This window comes from Leucopleurus acutus (assembly GCF_964270905.1).
Source record: "Leucopleurus acutus genome assembly, chromosome: 8".
NCBI lineage: Eukaryota > Metazoa > Chordata > Mammalia > Artiodactyla > Delphinidae > Leucopleurus > Leucopleurus acutus.
The window spans coordinates 57,429,294-57,453,230 of NC_139151.1; the positions used below are offsets into that span (position 1 = coordinate 57,429,294).

The window sequence follows — 23,937 nt, forward strand, 5'->3', positions numbered from 1 at the left end:
GAATTACTTTTGTGCCTTTGTGAACATCAACTGACTATATATGAGTGGGTTTATTCCAGGACTATACTCTATTCTACTGATTATATGTCTTTTCCTTATGCCGACACCATAGTGTCTTGATGATTATCATTTTAAAATCTGTAAGTAAAGTCCTCCAATAATAACAGTCATTATTCACAGACAACATGATCCTCCATGTAGAAAATCCACCAGAATCTACAAAAAAGCTACTAAAACTACTAAATGAGTTTAGCACAGCTGTAGGATAAAATATCAAAATATAAAAACCAACAGTATTTTTACATACTCGCAAGAATTATAACACTTACAGTAATATCCAAAAATGTGAAATACTTAAGATAAATCTGACAAAATATCTGGAAAGTGAAAACCACAGAACACTGCCAAGAGAAACTAAAGAAGACCTAAATAAATAGAAGAATACCATGTTGACGGATATGAAGACTCAATTATTGAGATGTCAGTTCTCCCCAAATTGATCTATAGACTCAATGCAATCCCAATCAGAATGCCAGCAAGTTTTTTTGTAGAAACTGGCAAGCCAATACTAAAATTCAGATGGATATACAGAGAACCAAGAAGCCAAAATAACTTTGAAAAAGAACAAAATTGGAGGATTAATACTAATGGATTTCAAGACTTATTATAAAGCTACAATAATCAAAACAGCATGGTATTGGTGTGAAAATAAACAAACAGATCAATGGTACAGATACAATACAGAGTTTAGAAATAATCCCATAAATATATGGGTAACTAATTTTTGACAAAGGTGCAAAAGGCAATCCAATGGAGAAAGGATAGTCTTTTCAACAAATGGTGCCAGAATAACTGGGAAATCCATACACACACTATAAAAACTCAAAATGGATCACAGACCTACATGTAAAGCCTAAAACTCTAAAATGTCTGGAAGAAAACATAGGAGAAAATCTTTGTGGCTTTGGGCTGGGAAAAGAATTCTTGGATATAACACCAAAAGCAAAATCCACAAAGGAAAAAAAATATATAAACTGTATTTTTTAAAAAATAAATAAATTTATTTATTTTTGGCTGCTTTGGTTCTTTGTTGCTGTGAGCAGCTTTCTCTAGTTGCATCAAGCAGGGGCTACTTTCGTTGTGGTGTGCGCGCTTCTCATTGCAGTAGCTTCACTTGTTGCAGAGCATGGGCTCTAGGCGCAGGGGCTTCAGGAGTTGTGGCACGTGGGCTCTAGAGCGCAGGCTCAGTAGTTGTGGTCCACGGGCTTAAATGCTCTGCGGCATGTGGGATCTTCCCAGACCAGGCCTCGAACCCGTGTCCCCTACATTGACAGGCGGATTCTTAACCACTGTGCCACCAGGGAAGCCCTAAACTGTATTTTTTGAAAGTTAAAAACTTCTACCCATCAAAAGGCTCTAAGAAAATGAAAAGACTGACACACACTGGGAGAAGAATATTTGCAAAGCATATACCCGTTAAGACTTGTACCTGAAGATCTTTCAAAATTCAACAGCAAGAAAATACAAATAAACACATGAAAAGATGCTCAACATCACTGGTCATCAGGGAAATACAAATTAAAACCACAATGAGATACCATTACACACCAGTTAGAATTGCTTAAAAAGACTCACCACAGCAAACGCTGACAAAGATTGAGAGAAACCAGAACTTTCATACTCTACTGGTAGGAATTAAAATGGTAAAACCACTTTGGAAAAGTTTGGCAGTTTCTTAAAAAAGGACACACACCTACCATATGATCCAGCCTTCTCATGACTAAGTATTTACCTAAGAGAAAAAAAATTCTATTCTATACAAAGACTTGCATGTGAATGTTCACAGTAGCTTTATTTGTAATAGCCAAGAACTGGAAACAACCCGAATTTCTATTAACAGGCAAATAGATAAACATATTGTGACATATCCATACAATGAAATAGTATTCTGCAATAAAAAAGAATAAACTATTGATACATGTAATTAGTGAATGAATCTCAAAATAATTATGCTGAGTAAAAAAGCCAAATAGAAAGGCATACACAACTTATGCCAAAAAGAACAAACAGGTTAATTGGACTTCATCAAAATTAAAAACTTTTGTGCAAAGGACACTATCAAAAAAGTGAAAAGACAACCTATAGAGTGGGAGAGAATATTTGCAAATCATGTATCTGATAAGGATTTAATATTCAGAATACATAAAAAACTCTTAAAACTAAACAACCAAAAGACAAACAACCCAATTCAAAACTAAGCAAAAGACTTGAATAGACATTTCTCCAAAGAAGATATAAAATGGTCAATAAGCACATGAAAAAAGGCTCAACATCATTATTCATTAGGGAAATGCAAATCAAAACCTAACGAGATACCCACTAGAATGATTATTTTTTTAAAACTCAGAAAATAACAAGTGCTAACAAGAACATGGAGTAATTGGAGCCCTCATACATTGCTAGTAGGAATGTAAAATGGTGCAGCTGCTGTAGAAAACAGTATGACGATTTCTCAAAAAATTAAACATTCAATTATTCCCATGACCCAGCACTTCCACTCCTAATTACATACCCAAAATAAAACCAGGAGTCAAACAGATACTTGTATTCCAATGTTTATTGCAGCATTATTCACAAGAGCCAAAAAGTGGGAAGGAGATGAAAGGATCAACAAAATGTGATATATGCATACAATGGGATATCCAGCCAAAAAAAGGAATGTAGTACTAAAACATGTTACAATGTGAATGAACCTTGAAAACATTATGCTGAGTGAAATAAGCCAGGTCACAAAAGGACAAATACAATACGATTCCACTTACATATCTAGAATAGGCAAATTTGTAGAAAGAAGGTTAGAGGTTACTAGGGCCTGGGGTGATGGTAGAATGGGGAGATATTAATGGGTACACAGTTTCTGTTTGGAGTGATCAAAATATTTCGGAAAAAGAAAGCAGTTTTGATTGCACAACACTGTGAATGTACTTAAGGCCGCTGAATTGTACACTTGAAGTGGTTAAATTGGCAAATTTTATGTCATATATATTTTACAGCACAACCTATTATATAAGTATCATGAAATTCCAGCTAGCTTTCTATCCTTTTAGATACTACAATAAACAATCTGGGGGCTTCCCTGGTGGCACAGTGGTTGAGGGTCTGCCTGCCGATGCAGGGGACACGGGTTCGTGCCCTGGTCCGGGAGGATCCCACATGCCGCGGAGTGTCTGGGCCCGTGAGCCATGGCCACTGAACCTACGTATCCCGAGCCTGTGCTCCGCAACAGGAGAGGCCACAACAGTGAGAGGCCCGCGTACCGCAAAAAAAAAAAAAAAATCTGTATGACAGGTTTCTCAAGGCAATATCCTAGTAGCAGGCTTCAACTAGTCTTCTAATTAGAATCAGGTAGTTGAACTGTCTAACAGCTAAACACAGGAGTAAACAGAATTCCTAGACATAGGGCAAGGTGCCGTCAAAGGAATAGACTGTTGAGCTCGCTAGATTCTTAAATCCTGTTCATGGAAGGGTGGAGATGCCTATAGAATATTTGTAGCTAATCCATATATCTTGAATAATACTCATTTCACCATGAAAAATTATTTATCTTCATAACTGTAGAATCTGAGTGATGGGTATACAGGGGTTTTATTGTTCATTTTATTGTTTTTTTATATTTGTTTAAATATTACACAAATTAAAAATTTAGAAATCATTTATAACATCCATTATGCAAGTTAAAAAACCTCAGATGCTGGGTGATTATAGAAATAATGGAAGGGCTTATAGGAGCCTATGCAGAGAAAGTTCTGATTATAGTCTCTCAAATGCTAAGTAACTACTCCAGAGTATGTATTCCCTATTAGTACTTCAATGTTAACTAGCCATCCTTAGAGTTTAAAGCAAAACACATATACACCACACTGTTTCAAATGAAATATTTTAAAATACATTTCATAACATCCAGAACATACTTCTTTCTACCACGGATTTTTAACACAAATTGCTTGTGTCCAATTGCTTGTTTTCAAATTTCCCTTCCCTCAGACACTATGAGCTTCTATCAACCTGGAACCATGCTATTCATCCTTGATTTCCCCCCTCCCACTTTAGTTCTGGACATAGGGCCTGTATTCAATAAGTTTAATTCCACAGATATTTACCGAGCACTACAGTCTATGTGTTAGGCATTGCTTTTAGTGCTGAGGATACAGCCCTGATCAAAAATGACAAAGCTGTTTGCATGGTGCTTAGATTCTATAAGAATGTGATCGAAATGAAAGATATGATGGGACTAATCAATTTTTAATAGGTCTTCCAACTAATATTCTCTGCAATACAAACTATACCTATTTTGGCGACTCTACCAGTCCCCATGCTTTGGGGAGCTTCTCTCAATTCCACAATAAAAGGTAACCAACCCGACAGTGCCATGAACACAGGGCTGGTGGGAAGAGTGCTGCTCAATGGCATTTTTTTTTTAATTTGGATTTAATTGTTCTCATTAAATCTACATGCTTATCAAAATTCCCTCCATCCCCAACCAAAGATAATGTTCCATATAGCTGTCCCAGGCTGGAGAAGAATTTATTACTAATCTAACACAGTCACACACAGAATTTGCCCTTACAGTGACAGCGCAGATGTCAGCAAGAGTTCTCCTCTAAATGGACTGATGATGATAGGATTTTCTCTCTAAAATATATCAGAGCTCTCAAAGGTTAAAATACACAAATTTTCACCACTCCAGCCTCTTTGCCTGTATAGGAAACCATCAAGTTGTGAGAGCATTTATCACACATCAGGCCTCACAGGTGTTTGACAGGAATCACTAACGCCTGTTCCACCTGATGTCTTCAGTTAACCTGAAGCCTTTGGTTTATTTTGTGGAGCAAACCATTCATCTCTTTTAACTTCTGCCATTGCATCAGCCAACAATTTGCTTCCCTCTGGATGCATCTTCGAGAGTTCTCAAAACGCTTCTTCCCTCACAAAGCAAATTTCATGTCCATCAGGGTCAGTCAGAATGATCACTTGCACTGTTGCTTTCCCTGGAGTGTCCAGACTCACGAGGAGAGTCAGAATCTTCTGATTCTCCCTTTTTATCAAGTCTTCTAAGTCTGACAACTCTTTCTGGGGGCAAGAAAAGGCAATTCGTCCAAAAGCTGCTTGCATGATCAACTGCCCCCTGGATGCCCTGTAGCTCCAGCTTAAACTGGTTATCAGCATAGCCCAGCAAAACTCTGTGCTTCTTTTCATCTTTTTCATAAATTTTCATTCCCAGCAGATTAGACCAGTAGTTCAAGGACTTCTGAAGATCAGAAACTGCTAGAGTTACTTTTAATACAGGATCTGACTGAGGTGGACTGCGGTTCTGCAAATAGAATTTATATCCTCTGGGGGCTTTGGTTTCAAAGACACCTACTGCGACTTCATTGAGTGGCCACTCCAGCTTCCTGGCTTTGCAGACAGCCTGGCTAGAAGCAAGCGTGATACCCATGAAGTCACTGCCAAGCTATAGTCTCCGATGCCATAACTGTAAGTCAGTTCTGCAACAAAATGATCATCCTCAGGTCCAAATTCTATCACTGATTTACTCCATTTCCCATCATAAGGCCTTCATCCCCAGGACATCACAATAGAAACACCATCTGGAAGTGGTTTTCCACTTTGAACATGAAGTGCAGAGCCCTGAGAGTCGCTATGACCACCTACACTACCCACCCCTCACGGGTACAGCGCCGCGCTGCCCACAGGTGACACCAGCACAGTAATCCCAATGGCACTTTAAAGATTAGAGGCTCATGCATCCATAATTTTCTCATTTTCGTATCTAAATTGGTAAAATGGTCCACCACCCTCTGATAGTAGACTACAGAAATAATTTGTGAGAGTTGTAGGACCTTCTAGCCTCATGGTGTTTCCTTAATCTTTCCCCTAACACACAACTAACAGATTTTTCCTATAAAATATTATATATAAAAACATATAGTAAATTATATGAGTTATACATATATAACTCATTTCCTACATTTTCTAGTTATCTCTGGGCCAAAGGTTCTCAAACTGGGACCCCAGACCCTTAAGAGGATTCACAAAGGTAGTGATGGAAATCTTTAATTTTCAATATATTTTTAACAATCTAACAAATCATATACTTATAGTCCATAAGGTTCTACCCACTAAATACCTCAATAAATAGGTTGAATACATTTTTGTTGCTTATCTAGGGCTTATTCTTTAATAGAAGACATTAACAATATTTTAAATTATTAAGGGGGTTATGAAAAGAATATATATTATAAGCTGATAAAGTTGGGGACCACTGCTTCAGAAACACTGCTCCAGACCATGATGAACTTGTTAGATATTCAAATTAATATCAGAACATTTCAATTTACTTTGGTATCTATAGTGATCAATGCTTTGCATCTTCCATCTGGTTCCTAGGCTCTCATTTGATACTAACAGTTACCACTTATATAGGGTCTAATTGGTGACTACTGCTGATGCTACCCACAAAAAGCAAGTGTTTGGGGTAAGTAAGGACTACTTGAAGCTTCCATCTCACAGAATCCAGAAATCATAGCAAATCTTGCATACAAGGCAAAAGCCATGACTTCTACTTGAACAATCACATAAATAGCACCAAAGCAACTATTTGCTCTTATGATTCTTACCTAATTTTAACAAACTGATAACACTATGCTCTCTTCACTTTAAATTCTTAAACACCTTTCAATTTAAATGTTATGTTTAGAATAAAGTATATTTAAATATTTATGCCAATATAACATTTTACAAATTTTCTCCTTTATGTAATAAAGTGTTTTAAATTACTTCAATATAGGTTTTAAATTATTACATGTGCTCTACAGAAATGCATATAAAATTAATTTTAAGCGTTCAAGTTTATACATAAATTGAACCAGCAGATACTAAGTCATATGTTTAGTTGCCAAGCTAAAAGGCTAAATGAAGGGGCGTGCACTCACAAGAAGTATAAAGTAAGAGCTCTAAATCATTGATTATGAAAAGGCAAAGACAGGTCTTCACTGTCCAAAGTTCAAGAAAACTGGGAATCATTTATGGTTCATACCACTAACTTTCCAGCTTCCAACCATGACTTTTTGACAGTCAGCCACTTCTCACTCAAATGAACAAATTAAAAAATGGCAGTAATGGAGGGGGGTTACTTTGCGCTAGATTTTTTCTTTTTTTTTTTTTTTTGTGGTATGTGGGCCTCTCACTGTTGTGGCCTCTCCCGTTGCGGAGCACAGGCTCCAGACGCGCAGGCCCAGCGGCCATGGCTCACGGGCCCAGCCGCTCCACGGCACGTGGGATCTTCCCGGACCGGGGCACGAACCCATGTCCCCCGCATCGGCAGGCGGACTCCCAACCACTGCGCCACCACGGAAGCCCTGTGCTAGATTTTTTTTAATTCCAAATTTTAAAGAATAATAATAATTCTTATATATGGATTACTATGTACCAGGCACTATTTCACAATAACCCTTTAAGCTAGGTACTATGGGGTCCACTTTACAGACCAGGAAACTAAGAAATGGAGAGATGAACTAACTTGCCCAAATTCACATGGAGAGTCAGGATTTGAACTTAGATGGCTCTTAAGCACTTTAATAAACTGCCTGTCAGCTAAGGGCAAAATAGCCACATCATTTGTATTGTGATTTACTGAGCACCTGCAATTTTTTTTAAAGTTTGACATAAACAAACAAAAAGTGGACTCTCAAATGTAAGCAGCAAATGAGGTTTTAAACTCTCATCTGAAACCAGAAAAATAAAACCAAGCTGGCAATTTTACTGAAAGTGGATTACCTGTGAATTTTTACACAGATTTGGATAGAGATGGGAAATTTTTAAAATTATCTTGTGGAATCTTTTTTAAATATCATATTTTTAAAAGTGATTTCTGATTCTTGAATGGTTTGGCTTTAAGTAAAATATTGGCACGCATGTAATATATCACAATGATATTTTCTGTTATTTTATACAGCCATTAAAAATGTTGGCATGGATCAAAATACACTGATATGGAAAGCTTCATATGATATGTTAAACAAAACAGTCAGTAAAAAGGGCATGTAAAGTGTGATCCTAAATCTATTCTGTAAAAAGTCTTAAGCTTAAGTTTATGATACACATTTTTCCTTCCAGTTTTACTGAGATACAATTGACATACAGCACTGTACAAGTTCAAAGTGTAGCATAATGATTTGACTTACATACATCATGAAATGATTACCACAATAAGTGTAGAGAACATCCATCATCTTATACAGATTCAACATTAAAGAAGAAAAATTTTTTTCCTTGTGATGAGAACTCAGGATTTACTCTTAACTTTCTTTTTTTTTTTTAAATTAATTAATTTATTTATTTGGGGGGGCATTGGGTCTTCGTTGCCACATGCAGGCTTTTTCTAGTTGCAGTGAGTAGGGGCTACTCTTCATTGCGGTGCGCAGGCTTCTCATTGTGGTGGCTTCTCCTGTGTGGAGCACAGGCTCTAGGCACGTGGGCTTCAGTAGTTGTGGCATGCGGGCTTCAGTAGTTGTGGCTCGTGGGCTCTAGAGCACAGGCTCAGTAGTTGTGGCACATGGACTTAGTTGCTCTGCGGCATGTGGGATTTTCCTGGACCAGGGCTCGAACCCGTGTCCCGTGCATTACAGGCAGATTCTTAATCACTGCACCACCAGGGAAGTCCCTCTCTTAACTTTCATATACAGCAGTGTTAATTATATTTATCATGTTGTACATTACCTCCTTAGTACTTATTTATCTTATAACTTGGAACTTTATACCTTGTGACTGTCATCATCCAATTCCCTTTCCCACCACCTCCTGCCTCTGGTAACCACAAATCTGATCTCTTTTTCTGTAAGTTTGCTTGTTTGTTCTTGAAGTACAACTGACCTACAACACTATGTTAGTTCCTGTTATACAACATAGTGATTCAATATTTCTGTACTCAAAATGATCACCATGATAAATCTAGTTATGATCTGTCACAATACAATGATATTACATAGTTATTGACTATATTTCCCCACACTGTACATTTCATACTCATGACTCATTTGTTCTGCAACTGTAAGTCTGTACCTCTTAATCTCCTTCACCTATTTCTTTCCTCCCCTCTCCCCTCTGGCAACCACCTGTTTGTTCTCTGTATCTATAACTGTTTTCTGTTTTGTTATGTCTGTTCATTTGTTTTTTAGATTCCACATATAAGTGAAATCATACAGTACTGGTCTCTCTCTGTCTGACTTATTCACTAAGCGTAATGGGGGTGGGGCATGTTTGGCAGAGGATGCACTACCCCCATTGTATTCCCATTTCAGCTTGTTCCTCCACAATGTTTCCAAGAGTGTGGGGCTCCCTACCCCTTTGCCCCCTTTCCCACCTCCCTTTGTGCTCTGGAGGCCCAGAGGAATTGGTAGCTGCAATTTGTGTTATTCCCTTCTCTGAATATAATGGTCAGAACAAAAAAAATAATATCCAAAGATACTTTGGTACTAACAGCATGATCTACAGCAAGAAAGATAAGCATTTGGCTCCAATCCATGAGATTCCAAGGAGAGAGACAGCCAAGACAGTGTAAAGAAGAATAAGAAAAAAGACTTGATAAATATTATTAAGGGCATGAAAGTTGAAAGCACAGTAAATGTACAAACAACAAAGCCACCCAACAGAAGACAACTTAAAAGTGTGGAGGCTACAACTAGCAGGCTTCAAAAAGCTCCAGAAGATGTCCCCAAAAGAGAAGTGAATCCCTGAGTTTTGAGTTGGTGGTGGCTGCACCTGCTGTTGCAGACTACCCCTTTTGACAAGCAGATGACCAAGTCAGAGCTGCTTCAGCAGCACAAGGAAGACTCAAGGGCACAGAAAGAGGGCAAAAGAACTAAAATTAGTTTCAGTAACATCATATCAGCTACGAAAGTTGCCAGATCTGCCTGCCACAGCTAGAGTTAGTACAAGACTAGTGAATCAGATGCAGTTTGATGAAGGAGCTGATGATGATGATGTTGGTCAGGATCTTCAACCTGATCTTAAGACCACTGATCTTAGAACAAGTTTTAGGAAAAATATATTCAAAGGCAAGAGGCTTAATATTTTTGGGCTTAAGGCAGTTACTAAAGAGGCACCTGACACACAGAGACAACACCTTCACTTTGGATTGTGGAATCTGCTAAGCAGTTAGCCACAGTCAATGAACAGTCCTTTCAGAATGATTCTGAAGAGATGAGCCAATGGACAAAAGAGGAGAACCTGTGGGAGTCCCAATTAACAATGAAGCAGGTTTTGATGATAAGGGTTCAGAATCTCATTAACATATATTTCTGGATAAATACCTGGAGGATTTTCCAAAACAAGGATCAACTCGCCACTTCATGGAGCTGGTGACCTAGCCTTTCCAAAAACCCATCTGAGTGTTAAGCAGAAGGTCGAACACTTAGAGTGGTTTAGAAATTACTTTAATGAAAAACAGGATGTTCTTAAAGAGAGTGACATACAGTTCAACGGGAAATTTTTATTTCAAGCTATTGGAGATTGGTATTATAAACAAAATAATTTGACTAGAAAAAAATACAATAAACATTTAAATATGGTTATTAGGTGGCAGAATTACTGGTAATTTTCCCTTTCTCCTTTAAATCTTTTTATAATTTTTTTTCTTTTTACAATTCACAGAATTTTATAATTCTGCTTCCTTTTATAAATAAGAAAAAATAAAGCTGTTTAAATTTACTATAAGCTTCACTAATCAGATACTTTAACAAAATGTTTTATTTTGTACAAGGGACAGAAGAGTTGTGACTATTTCTAGAAAATTCTCTCATTTGGCTTTCAAGGAGCACTGAAATGATTTTATTTAAACTAGTCTCTAAACCACATAAAATACTATACTAATGTAGTAACCTTATAACTATTGATCGTCTCCTCTCATAAATGAAAGAGACAAGGAAAAACAGGACATTACAGATATAACATGAATAACCTGCAATTCTAATTAAATTTGATCATGCTTTGTATTTCCCAAATGTGTTGTTTTCTTTGAAAAGCATATAACTTGATAAAGTTGTTTCTCCTTGTCTGGGTAGTTGTAAATAGCAAAAGACAACCATGTTAACACTTTCAGATTTTGAACATCCTATAAACTAAACAGTTGTTCCCTCGTGCAGTCAAAATTAAAACTTATTCTTTTGAGAGTTTTTCCTTCTTAGTACCATACAGCTTACCTGCTCTTAAAGATGTACTATGAGATTCTGTATTTATTTCTTATTCTAGAAAGATGCACATCAGCACATACCCAAGTATGCATTTCCTCAAAGATTACATATTGACATTTCAGAGGAAGAAGCACAGAAAATAATGTAGTAAAAAGAACTCTAGAAATCTTAAAATACATCTAGTTCTATCATGAACCAGCTGTATACCCTTACACAAGTCATTTCTCTTAAAAGAAGGGGCTTTGAAACTGGATGATGAACAATTCAATCCATGTGTAATAAATATATAAGTGCAAGATATTATATTAGATGTGGTGGAGAGTTAAAGAGACTAAACAGATCCATCTTGAAAGATTTCACAATCTAATAGGAAAAAAATGTTTTAAACAAGCAAACAACCTGCTGCATCCATGGTGCAACAGAATATATTTTAATAAATACAAGTTTCTTTTAAAATAAGTAAATTAAAAAAATAAGGGAAAGGCCAGCTCAATATTCAGCTCATGATACACTGTACAGCCAAACAGATTTAAGTGAAATGTTCAAGCTTTAATAAAGTACACTATACTTTACAGTTTATGGCAGAAAAATAATAAAAGGAACTTTAAAGATATATTATTTCAAAGATAATTAGGCCCTAAAAGTTTACTTACCTTTAAAAAACTCCTTCAGAAAAGTTAATGTCTGCCTTATAAAGTCATTACTCACTTCAGTAACCCATTGACTGTATCTGATTACTCTGTGCTCTGGCTAAGGACTAGAACTGCATGCTTACTACTTGAATAATTCAGCCAGCAATGGGGAGAAAATACTCCTCAAAAACGAACCAGTGGTGAGGGAGAAAAAAGAAAATGGATAGGTCAGTAAACCAATTCAGAGAAAGCCTAAACCACTCATGTGATCCGCAGAATTATCAAAAGCAGTTCATCTTTCCCACTACAGAAACCAGGGAGATAAGCAGTCTCGAAGCAAAGGCTGTTTTTTTTCCCCTACCTTTAACCTTTCAGAGTCTAATGATTCAACGAAGACAAACAAGGGCATGCTGGATTATATGTTTCCAAAATCTAATATAAAGCAACTATTATTTAACCATGTGGTCAAAGTTAAGCACCTAACAAACTGCATAAGCAGAAGGAATAATGGTGTAAATAATAAGCTTAATGCAACCAATAAATAGAATTTATAGGGATGAATCAATTATTTCAAAACACAAAATGACTAACAGTCAATCTTATATAGATGAGAACCATAAAGAGATCAATATTGAAATAATTTCTCCATAAAACTTATTTTTTCATTTCAACATATATTTACTGCAGACAAGAATATAACAAGATGGGCCATTGGGATTGACATGTATACACTGATGTGTATAAAACTGATGACTAATAAGAACCTGCTGTATAAAAAAATAAAATTCAAAAAATATATAATAAGAATATAAATATTCAAGAATGAATATAACAAAATTCTTTCCCCAATCAATGTAACAAGATGGAGGACTGAGCACATGCTAATTTTCTCCTTCTACTGAAAACACCATAAAATGTCAGAAAACTTCTTTTTAATAGAATACATCTATAAAAGCACAGAAAATACAGCATGCCATTAGCAATCAAGATCACAAATATCCAAAAGATGGAACTAGTTTTCACACCTAAAGGTTATAAGTAAGCAATTCATAGAAAACCTGTAAATGGCCAGTAAGCACAAGATGCTCCTCCTCTCTAGTAACCAGGGCAATGTAAATTAAAACAATGAGATATTTTATTCAGCAGATAGCAAAATATTAAAAATAATGATAAAGGCTTAGCAAAGATTTAAAGAAAAGGGACTCTCTTTTACTGTTGGTAAGAGAGTTAAGTTGAAAGAAGTCTTTTGAATATCCACCAAAATACAAAGTGTATATACAATCTGACCTGCACTTTCACTTCTAGCAAGCTAACTTAAAGGCAGTATTTGCTCAGATATGTTCATGTGTGTTTAGTGTAACATCTCTTCAAAACTGGGGGAAATGGAAAACAATTTAAATGATCAATGGTTAAGTGAATTATGCCTCATCCACACTATGAAATACCATTCAGTATGAAAAAAGTACCTATATGAAAGCACCTGCGGCCCCGCCACAAAAAAAGCACATATTGTTAGAGGGAAAAAAAAAAACAACTGGCTACAGAATAGATCATACTATTCCTCAAAATTCCTAGCTTCTATGAAGTATTTACCATCAGACTGTAATACCCACAACCCCTCTTTGAGGTAGTCACCTGTCAACTCCCCTTATTCACAGAAAACCTTGGCACTTAAGTTTCTGCCCAGCTACTCCAGTGATATTCCTGAAGATTTCAATATCAGTATATTCTCTCAGTTTCTTCACTTCCTTCTAGATAAATCTTTTCTTCCATCCTACTTCAGTTACCTCCTCCCATAATCATACCCTAAACCCTGTCATGTTCAATAACTAAACCACCACCCAGTCTCACATTTAACCCTCTCACATTTAGACGACGACTTCTAGGTTTCCAACTTTACTTATATGCTAGTCACCCTACTTTTATAATTCTTTAACACCATCAAAACTTCCAGTCCACTGACTCTACCACTCTCATTGTCCACCATGTCCTCAATTCCTTCCTCAAACAACCTCCTTAAAATAACCACAGTCCAAAACTACAACAACTTCCTCGTATACACCTTCAAGTCCACAGCATCATTCCCTCTGTCATACTTTTGGTAAAATCCTAATCCTTGTTAAACCCAACCCATTGCTTACTCCAAAAGTGTTCTAATTGGTCTTATTTCCATTCTTGTCCCATGAGGCAGAGACAGCCTAGCTGCCTACCCAGTATTCATTCTTTTTTTTTGCGGTACGCGGGCCTCTCACTCCAGTATTCATTCTTTCATTCCTTACTAAAACAACCCTAGGGACTTCCCTGGTGGTGCAGCGGTTAAGAGTCCGCCTACCAATGCAGGGGACACGGGTTCGATCGCTGGTCTGGGAAGATCCCACGTGCCACGGAGCAACTAAGCCCGTGCGCCACACCTACTGAGCCTGAGCTCTAGAGCCTGCGAGCCACAAATACTGAAGCCTGCACGCCTGGAGCCCATGCTCTGCAACAAGAGAAGACACCACAATGAGAAGTCTGTGCACTGCAACGAAGAGTAGCCCCCATATGCCGCAACTAGAGAAAGCCCGCGTGCAGCAACAAAGACCCAACGCAGCTAAAAATAAAAATAAATTTATAAAAATAAGTAAATAAAAGAACCCTAATTTTACTTAGGAAGTTAATGTACCCAGCTAAAACACTATGCTTCCCAGCTTTCCTGGCAGCTAGAGGGAGTCTGTGACACTCAACTACAAAATACAGGTGAAGTCACTCGGTACGGCTTTGGAGAAGGCTCTTTAAAAGACCCAATTCAGCTGACATAGGCCCTCTGCCTTACCTTCTGTCTAGATGGGATTCTACAGAAGGATCAACGATGGTTGATCCACATCACAAGGAGACAGGCACACTTGAAGATGTCTAAACAGAAGAACAAAAAGGAGCCTGCATCCCTGATGTCCTAGAGCTGCCATAATCAGCCCTGGACAGCTTACCTCCAGCTTTTTGTTACTGGAGAAAAGTAAAACTCCTAATTTATTTGAGTCACTGTTTTGGGGTCTCTACTATTCACAGTAAATCCAATTCCTAATTCTTAGACCCATTACAGTTTATTCCCCACACAACAACCAGAGACCTTTTAAAAGTATAATTCAGATCATATTACTGGCTTCCCATCACACTTAAAATAAATTTAAGGTCCTTACCAAGCAACTAGGCCTTCTTTGATCTGGCCCTCTATCTCTTCCAACTCACATCTTACCAAATCCCCAAACCACCCTTCCACAACTTGTACACTCAGTTCCAGCCACAGTGTTCCTTAAACAAGTCAAACTTGTTTCTATCTCAGGGCCTTTGCATTTGCTGTTCTCTTTGCTGGGAATGCTCTTTCCTCATAAGTTTACTTGGCTTGCTCCCTCATCTCTTTCAGGTAGCAACTTAAATGTTGCCTTCTCTGAGACTTTCCCTGATCACTGTATCAAAAACAGTCTTTTTGTGTCTCAAGTTTCCCTTCCACTCCCCTCTAACTCTTCTTACCCTGCTTTACTAATATATATTAAATTTCTTTTGCTTATTTACTGTACATCTTCCCCACTAGAATGAAATCTCCCCGAGGTCAAGAACCTTGGGTGTCTTCTTCAGCATCATATTCTTAGTACCTGGCACACAGTAAGGACATAATAAATATATGATGAATAAATGAATATACATCATGATCTTATTTATACTAAAAAAGACTAAAGCATATGTGTGAGAGAGAGAGAGAGAGTGTGTGTGTGTGTGTGTGTGTGTGTGTGTGTAAATATATAAAGGATCTAGGATATACACTAAACTGTTGACACTCGTTATCTCTGGGGAAGAAAGTGGAAAATAAGAAAAAGGAGAACTTTCACATTTTGCTCTGCATATTCCTGCATAAAAAAGACAAAATTAACTACAACACATGGCAGGAAGAAAATTTTAAACATATTTAGAAATATAAGCCTATTTATAGAATCATAAAATTTAGAAACATAGTAACCTCAGTAAGCATAACACTACACCATGGGTGGAGGGATCTATGATTAGTAAGCAAACATCTTTTAAAAGAACAAGAATTAGGGGAATAAAATTTCCTGTTAACGTTTTATAGCCCTTATAAAGGTTTTTACTGTCATTTAAACAAAATAATAAAGTATACTAAATAGTGTATTACACGTCAAATTAGTAATGATGAGTTATATAGAATTAATTTCCATCGCTTGCTCAGTAGAAACTTTTAAACATCTCCCTCCCCTAGGGATTCATCTAGATAATTATATATTTGTTTTGTTTCAGAAAATATGCATTCTAAGAGACATCTTTTTTATCAAGTTCTCCATCCAAATGTCTAGTGCCTTAATTTTTTTTACTTTATCGAGGCATATTTTTACATATTATATAATTCATCCATTTCAAGTATATAATTCGATGATTTTTAGTAAATTTACCAAGTTGTGGAACACACCATAAATCAGCTTTAGAAATCTTCATCGCTGTAATAAAATCACTCATGATCATTTACTGTTAATCCCCATTCTCATCCCTACTCAATCAACCATTAATCTACTGTCTGTCTCTATACTTCTGTCTATTCCTAGACATTTTCTATAAATGGAAACATACAATATGTGGTCTCTTTTATCTGGTTTCTTTCACTTAGCATCTTTTTGAGGCTCATCCATCTGGTAGCATGTATCAGTGGTTCATTCCTTCTTATTGCTGAATAGTATTCCATTACATGGGTATGCCATATTAGTGCCTTTTGATTTTATGACTTGGATTTCCATTTTCCAGGTTATACAATGAGTGTAGGATAACCTGGGTACTTGGAGTATGGGTGGGGGGAAACCTATTTAACATTTATTTAACACAAATGACACAGGTGAGTGTTTTTCAAACCCAATCCAGTTTATGCAGAATGAGATTATCCTAGCTTCACTCAACAGCATTATGCTATCAGTCGCTTTTAAAACGATTTTCCTGTCCCTCCTTCTTAACAGGACGAAGGAACAGTTCCCCAAGGTATCCTTCTCTCTCCCAAGGCTTATAAAAAAATCTCTACACTCACTATGCCTTCTGCTTTACCTCCTTTTTCTACCTCCAAGTCCCTGTTTTCTCATTATCTTCAAGCTGACAGCTTCAAAATTTCCATATTCTCCAAGTTTCTGAAAAGTTATATTAAAACTAAATATCTGCATATTCTGGAATTTTATTTAAGAGAAATCTGTGGTTCTTTTGATGTAGCCCCCGAGAATAATTTGTTTCTATGTAGAAAAAAGCTTTGTAACTGATTTAAAACGAAAAACAAAAAAACTCACAACACCAATACAAAAGGAGCATGAGGACCCAAGTCAGCATTTGACACTCTCATTTAAAAGAAAAGATCAAAGAATATACAGTAATTAAGCACAGTTTTTTATCTTTTCTTTTTAACATGACCTTATTAAATACTGATCTTTTTCATTCAGTCTAAAATGCCATCATGTTATTGTCTTGCCTCTGTTTTATGATGATGTCTGATTAAGATTAAGTGGATTATTTGCCTTTATAGAACATTAAATATCTACATGTAGAATGATTATCTAATCATTTATGAACCTGGGTAAGGGATGGTGGTTCAGGGAGAGGGCTAGGGAAGGATGATACAAATCTTATACTTCTTATTACCAGTCTTTCTGAAGTCTTAATCTTCCAAGTGATTCCCAGACTATTAGCTTGAAAACATCAAGAATAAGATGATGTGGACACAGCTAAAAGCTTTCCCAATGGTAAACGTTCCCTAACTAGAAAATTATTCCACTACGCTTACTAGTCTAAGTTACAGTTCTTCTGGAGTACTTAAGAGAGTGAAAGCAGTAAAAGATAATACCAGCTACATGTAATTAGAGGAACCTTGCAAGATAAAGAAAAATAAGACAAGCTATTATTATTAAAGCTTAAATGTTAGATTTTATCTAACATTTAAATGCCAAGAATACCACTCTTGGTGGCCAGTTATTGCAGCAGGTGTGTGATAGGCCGTGTGAGCTACATTTTCATCTTTGAAAGGACAGCTTAAAAGGGGTTCTGAGTTAAGGTTTACTCTACTTCCATTACAGCTACAGAATCTAACTAGACCAATATAAGGTAGGGTACAGAAAGACAGGCTCTGCATTATAAATTTTAAAAATCCCTAGTAAATCAAAAATCCCACTAAGCATTCTTTAATGTCATCATTTCAATTAACTTTAAGAAAATGAATGGCATAATGATATGTATACTGTTATACTGTACCTTTCTCAGGCTTTCATATTCCTCACGAAGTTCCCCAGGCTTGCTTAATTTGATTGGTGCTCTGAATATAAACTCTGCAGGAAAGGGAAAAGAAAACACTTTTTAACAGAACTTTCTAGGAAGGAACCAAGATCTTGTCCTACTGCTGCCCCCACATCATAAACCACATAAAAATTGTGGTCATCTTCCACAATTTGAATATTCATTCATTCATTTAATGAATACTTATTAAAGGGTATAAACCAGGCACAGTTCTAAGCACTGGGGAGAAGCACTGAACAAATAAAGTCCTTACTATCATGGAGCTTACAATATTGTGGGGGGAAACAGACAATAAACAAACAAATGTGTGTATATAATACAACTGGTGGTACTAAGGGCTATGGAGGAAAATAAACACAGGCTGGAAGATTAGTTTATCAATATATAGAGTGGTCTGAAGGGTCTCACTGATAAATGTAACATGTTAAAAGACCTCAAGGAAAACTATATTTAAAGCTCCTAGTTCAATGTTACCAAGTAACATTTTAAATAAGCTAAAGTTTTACTCATAATACTTTGTTACTAATGTTTCTTTCTACTTCTTTTTCAACATTGCCAACAGACTATTTTCTTGTATACAACTTATATTTTCAGTATATAACCTGATTTTTTATCCTCAAAGCCTTCAGTGGTTTTGATCAGCTTACAGAATAAAGTCAAAACTCTTCAATATGTCACTCAAGGTTTTCCAGAGACTGATCACAACTTTATCTTTCTAAAGCACTGTGTCTTTCATCTCTTGACTATCTGGTTACAATATATATATGCCATATACTTCTAACCCTTTTATGCTCTTTCTCAGCTGAAATTCTCTTTTCTCCCCTTCTCTATATCCAGGCCCACAGAAGGCACACAATACACACTGGCTATATAAACAATAAAAATCCAACTTAAGAACAGGAATAAAAGATAAGTCCTAAATGCTATCAAAAAGGAAGGAGAAAATACACACTTCTGTCTCCTTAAATGTACATGACACTTCGATACACCCCTATGTATATTTAGACTTAAACACAGTATTTATTTGAAGACTTACTAACAACTCTATATCCTATTCAGGTTGATAATATTTGTTGTAGAAAAGTGGGCTCCTCAAAAAGTTGACTTTTGTCCTTTTTCAGTTGTCTCAACTACCTTAAAAAGACTCATATACACCAGAGAAATGTGGAAGATTCTTAGACAGAAACACTGGATGTAACACAGATGCAGAAAACAGTAACTTAAAGCTCTACCAAGAGAATTATTAGACCCGGGTCTTGGGAGGCAAATACGACATCACCTTCACCCACTTAAAAAAAAAGTCCTGATGACTATTTTAATCATATCTCTTAAGTACATTTCTAATTATTGGCAAATAGTATCTAAAACCAGATGCTTTAAAAGAGGAGGGGAAGAAGGAAGAGAAAAGCAAAACCCTTAAGTCAAAAAAATTCTTTTAATCCATTTATGGAGAACCTATTACCTGAACGATACTTTATATTTTCTCAGTGAATCGTCACAGAAACTTTATAAGGTAGTTATTATACCCATTTTACAATAATGAAAATGAGAGGTTAATGACTTGCCCAAGGCCACAGAACTAGCACAAGCACATGGCAAAATTAAGAGAAAAAGAATTAACAGGTATAAAGAGGGAAATTACATAATGATGAAAAAGGCAACCCATCAAGAAGCTATAATAATTATGCACTTGTATGAACCTACAACAGAGCAAAAAAAAAAGATTATAAGAGAAATTAATAAATCCAAAATTATACTAAAAACATGTAATTTTTATACTACACAATTCAAATTTCTTTCTATATAGATATGTATATATGCTTTCTATATATACTTTTAGTTTGCTGTAAAGCATTCTCATTGCTACTGCCATTTTTAAAGTAAATAACTACTTTGGCTCCATCCAACTATTAATGTACAAGAAAACTGAAGAGACTTAATGTAGAGAAAAGCCATTTGGGGAAGAATTTGCATTGTTTTATGCCTGCCAAATTTCATTACTTGCTCTGGATTTCTGTGTAATATAGTTTTTTGTGGGGTTTTTTGGGCAAAAATAGAACAGACATGCAAGTTTTTATGATACATATAATATTTAACTCAGACCATATAATTCTAGAGTTGTGAAGTTCTGGGTGAAACAAACTCTGAAGAAGCCTAGAGAAATTAAAAGGGTGATGATAATAATAATAAATCTTTTCAAGTAAGGCGTTAGAACTTGATTTTTTTAGTGCAGAAAATAAAAAATAAAAGACACCATAGAATGATTGTCATGTATATACTGGTTTAAGATGATTGTCAAAAAAAGCTGGTGCTAATTGTTTCTTTTTTTCTTTCATTTTCACAGTTCATACTTCATTTTCATCACTGAAGATGTAGACCAGTAATTCTTGAAGTGTGTCCATTGATCCCTAGGTGTCCCAGAGACCTTTCCAGGACTCTACAAGGTCAAAAAATTCTTAAGACTCTTAAGATGTTACTTGCTTTTTTTACTCTCATTCCTTCCTTAGCGTGCAGTGGACTTTCCCTACATTTCTATGAGATGTCATGACATCATTGCTTTTTTTTTTTTTACATCTTTATTGGAGTATAATTGCTTTACAATGGTGTGTTAGTTTCTGCTTTATAACAAAGTGAATCAGTTATACATATACATATGTTCCCATATCTCCTCCCTCTTGCGTCTCCCTCCCTCCCACCCTCCCTATCCCACCCATCCAGGTGGTCACAAAGCACCGAGCTGATCTCCCTGTGCTATGCGGCTGCTTCCCAGTAGCTATCTATTTTATGTTTGGTAGTGTATATATGACCATGCCACTCTCTCACTTTGTCACAGCTTACCCTTCCCCCTCCCTATATCCTCAAGTTCATTCTCTAGTAGGTCTGTGTCTTTATTCCCATCTTACCCCTAGGTTCTCCATGACATTTTTTTTTCTTAGATTCCATATATATGTGTTAGCATACGGTATTTGTCTTTCTCCTTCTGACTTACTTCACTCTGTATGACACACTCTAGGGCCATCCACCTCACTACAAATAACTCAATTTCGTTTCTTTTTATGGCTGAGTAATATTCCATTGTATATGTATGTGCCACATCTTCTTTATCCATTCATCTGCTGATAGACACTTAGGTTGCTTCCATGTCCTGGCTATTGTAAATAGAGCTGCAATGAACATTTTGGTACATGACTCTTTTTGAATTATGGTAAACCTAACTTTTAGGTGCACTAGGAAACCTAAAAATTCATGTGACTCGCTTTATTGCAGTATTCACTTTATTACGGTGGTCTGGAACCAAACTCTCAATATCTCCAAGGTATGCCTGTAATAATATTTTTATTTCATTTTCATTTACTACTCAACAGGTTTCTCTAAATTCTGAAATACTCTATTAAAGTTTAATATAATAGGTTAAAATGCTATTAGGATTTTAAACTTATATAACAGTAGCTATAACATGAAAATAATTTCTTTGAAGCCTTATGAAATATGGTTTCAATCCACCTGAAAAAGGTCCGAAAAATAAAAATCTCCCTTTTTAAATCAAAGTCTTTTACAGTGTCTCTTAAAGCTTACTGGAGAACATGTATACACTGAACATTATTAATTATACTAAGATATTTATCAGTCATGATTAACCTTTCAGGTTCCCTGACTTTTAGTACAGAAAGAACACTCATTTATAATAAAATAGCTCCTGTCTGCTGATGTGGGACTTGACTTTTCTCAATATTCTCTTTACTTCCCTCTGCCTTCCTAGAGTCATATGTCAACTCCCTCCACTCCAAAAGTTGAAATTGTGATTGAAACTCCTGCAATACTATCATAAAACCAGAGCAACAGGAGAAAACCTAGATGACTTGGTATGGTGATGCCTTTTTAGACATAATATCAAAGACATGATTCATAAAATAAGTAATTGATAAGCTGGACTTCATTAAAATTAAAAATTTCTGCTCTGCAAAAGACAATGTCAAGAGAGTGAGAACAAAAGCCACAGACTGGAAGAAAACATTTGTAACAGATGTATTTGATATAAGACTGTTATCCAAAATAAACAAAGAACTATCAAAACGTAATCAGAAAACAACCTGATTTTTTTTTTAACGGGCAAGAGACCTTAACAGACACCTCACCAAAGAAAATATATGGCAAAGAAGAAGACATAGCAAATAAACAAATGAAAAAATCGCCCAACATCATATGTCATTAGAGAATTACAAATTAAAACGAGATGGCACTACACCCGTAATTAGAGGGGCTAACATCCAAAACACTGACAATACCAAATGCTGGTGAGGATGTGGAGCAACAAAAATTCTCAAACACTGCTGGTGGGAATGCAAAATGGTAGAGCCACTTTGGAAGGCAATCCAGCAATTTCTTACAAAACTAAACATAGTTTTACCATACAATCCAGTAATTGCACTCCTTGATATTTATCCAAACGAGTTAAAAACTTACATCCACACAAAAACCTGTAAATAAATGTTTATAGCAGCTTTGGCCATAACCTCCAAAACTTGGAAGCAAACAAGATATCCTTCAGAAGGTAAATGGATAAATAAACTGAGGTAGATACAGTGAAATTAATTAAAGAAACCTCAGCTAAAATCAGAGTAGGGACAGGCCTGTAGCGGGAGCGCTCATGCCCCCCCCCCCCCCGCATCTGTCAGTTACTCCAGATAGGAAGAGCTATACACCTACATCTATGACAGGAAGGTGTTGCTTACTTTACTATCCAGCAGGAAGAAGAAAACTTCTCTCCATCCAAAAACAGCTCCACCAATCAGATATGCAGCAGCTCAACTGATGAGAAGCCTCCATACTTTGGACTCCCAGCTTCCTCCAATGGACTCTTTGGTTATTACAGCTCTTCCCAACTCCCCTCTTTTCCCTATAAAAGCAAGTTCCACTTCCTTGTTCTCTGGATTTGTCTCTGGTCTGCCATAGTTTGCATATCCTGAACTGCAATTCCTCTGGCTATTCCCAAATAAACTCACTTTTGCTGGTAAAATAACTGTCTATTATAATATGAAAGTTGATAATCCAGACAATGGAATATTATTCAGTGCTAAAAAGAAATGAGTTTTCAACACTGATGAAAAAAATCAGAGATAACACAAACAGCTAGAACGATATACCAGGTTCTTGGATTGGAAGAATCAATATTGTCAAAATGAATATACTACTCAAGGCAATCTACAGATGCAATGCAATCCTTATCAAGTTACCAATGGCATTTTTTCACAGCACTAGAACAAAAAATTCTATAATTTATATGGAAACACAAAAGACCCCAAATAGCCAAAGCAATCCTGAGAAAGAAAAATGGAGCTGGAGGAATCAGACTCCTCAAATTCAGACTATACTACAAAGCTACAGTAATCAAAACAGTATGGTACTGGCACACAAACAGAAATATACATCAATGGAACACGATAGAAAGTCCAGAAACAAACTCACATACCCATGGTTGACTAAACTACGACAAAGGAGGCAAGAATATACAATGGAGAAAAGACAGTCTTTTCAATAAGTCTGGGGAAACGGGACAGTTACATGTAAAACAATGAAATCAGAACACTAACACCACATACAGAAATGAACTCCAAATGGATTAAAGACCTAAATTCAAGGCCAGACACTATAAAACTCTTAGAGGAAAACATAGGCAGAACACTCTTTGACATAAATTGCAGCAATATCTTTTTTGATCCACCTCCTACAGTAATGAAAATAAAAACAAA

At 36.2% G+C, this 23,937-nt stretch overlaps 1 protein-coding gene and 2 pseudogenes across 5 annotated transcripts in view; 1 reads left to right on the forward strand and 2 right to left on the reverse strand.

Annotated features, from left to right (window-relative positions):
* The window catches only part of RNF169 (ring finger protein 169), a 120,772-nt gene that overhangs the window by 72,040 nt on the left and 24,795 nt on the right, over nt 1-23,937 (reverse strand). For all 3 annotated transcript variants that reach the window (XR_014326396.1, XR_014326397.1, XM_082845123.1), the window contains exon 2: nt 18,146-18,219. Coding sequence is in view for 1 of the 3 variants with exons in the window: in XM_082845123.1 (XP_082701249.1) it covers nt 18,146-18,219 (74 nt within the window). In the remaining 2 variants the exon portion in view is untranslated. The remainder of the gene's footprint in view (nt 1-18,145; nt 18,220-23,937) is intronic.
* LOC309964868 (glyoxalase domain-containing protein 4-like) lies at nt 4,131-7,121 on the reverse strand (annotated as a pseudogene). Its single transcript has 2 exons — nt 7,104-7,121; nt 4,131-5,708 (listed from the first exon to the last, which is right to left on the reverse strand). The product of its transcript is annotated as a glyoxalase domain-containing protein 4-like (transcript).
* On the forward strand, nt 8,422-11,604 carry LOC309965136 (small ribosomal subunit protein mS31-like; annotated as a pseudogene). Its single transcript has one exon. The product of its transcript is annotated as a small ribosomal subunit protein mS31-like (transcript).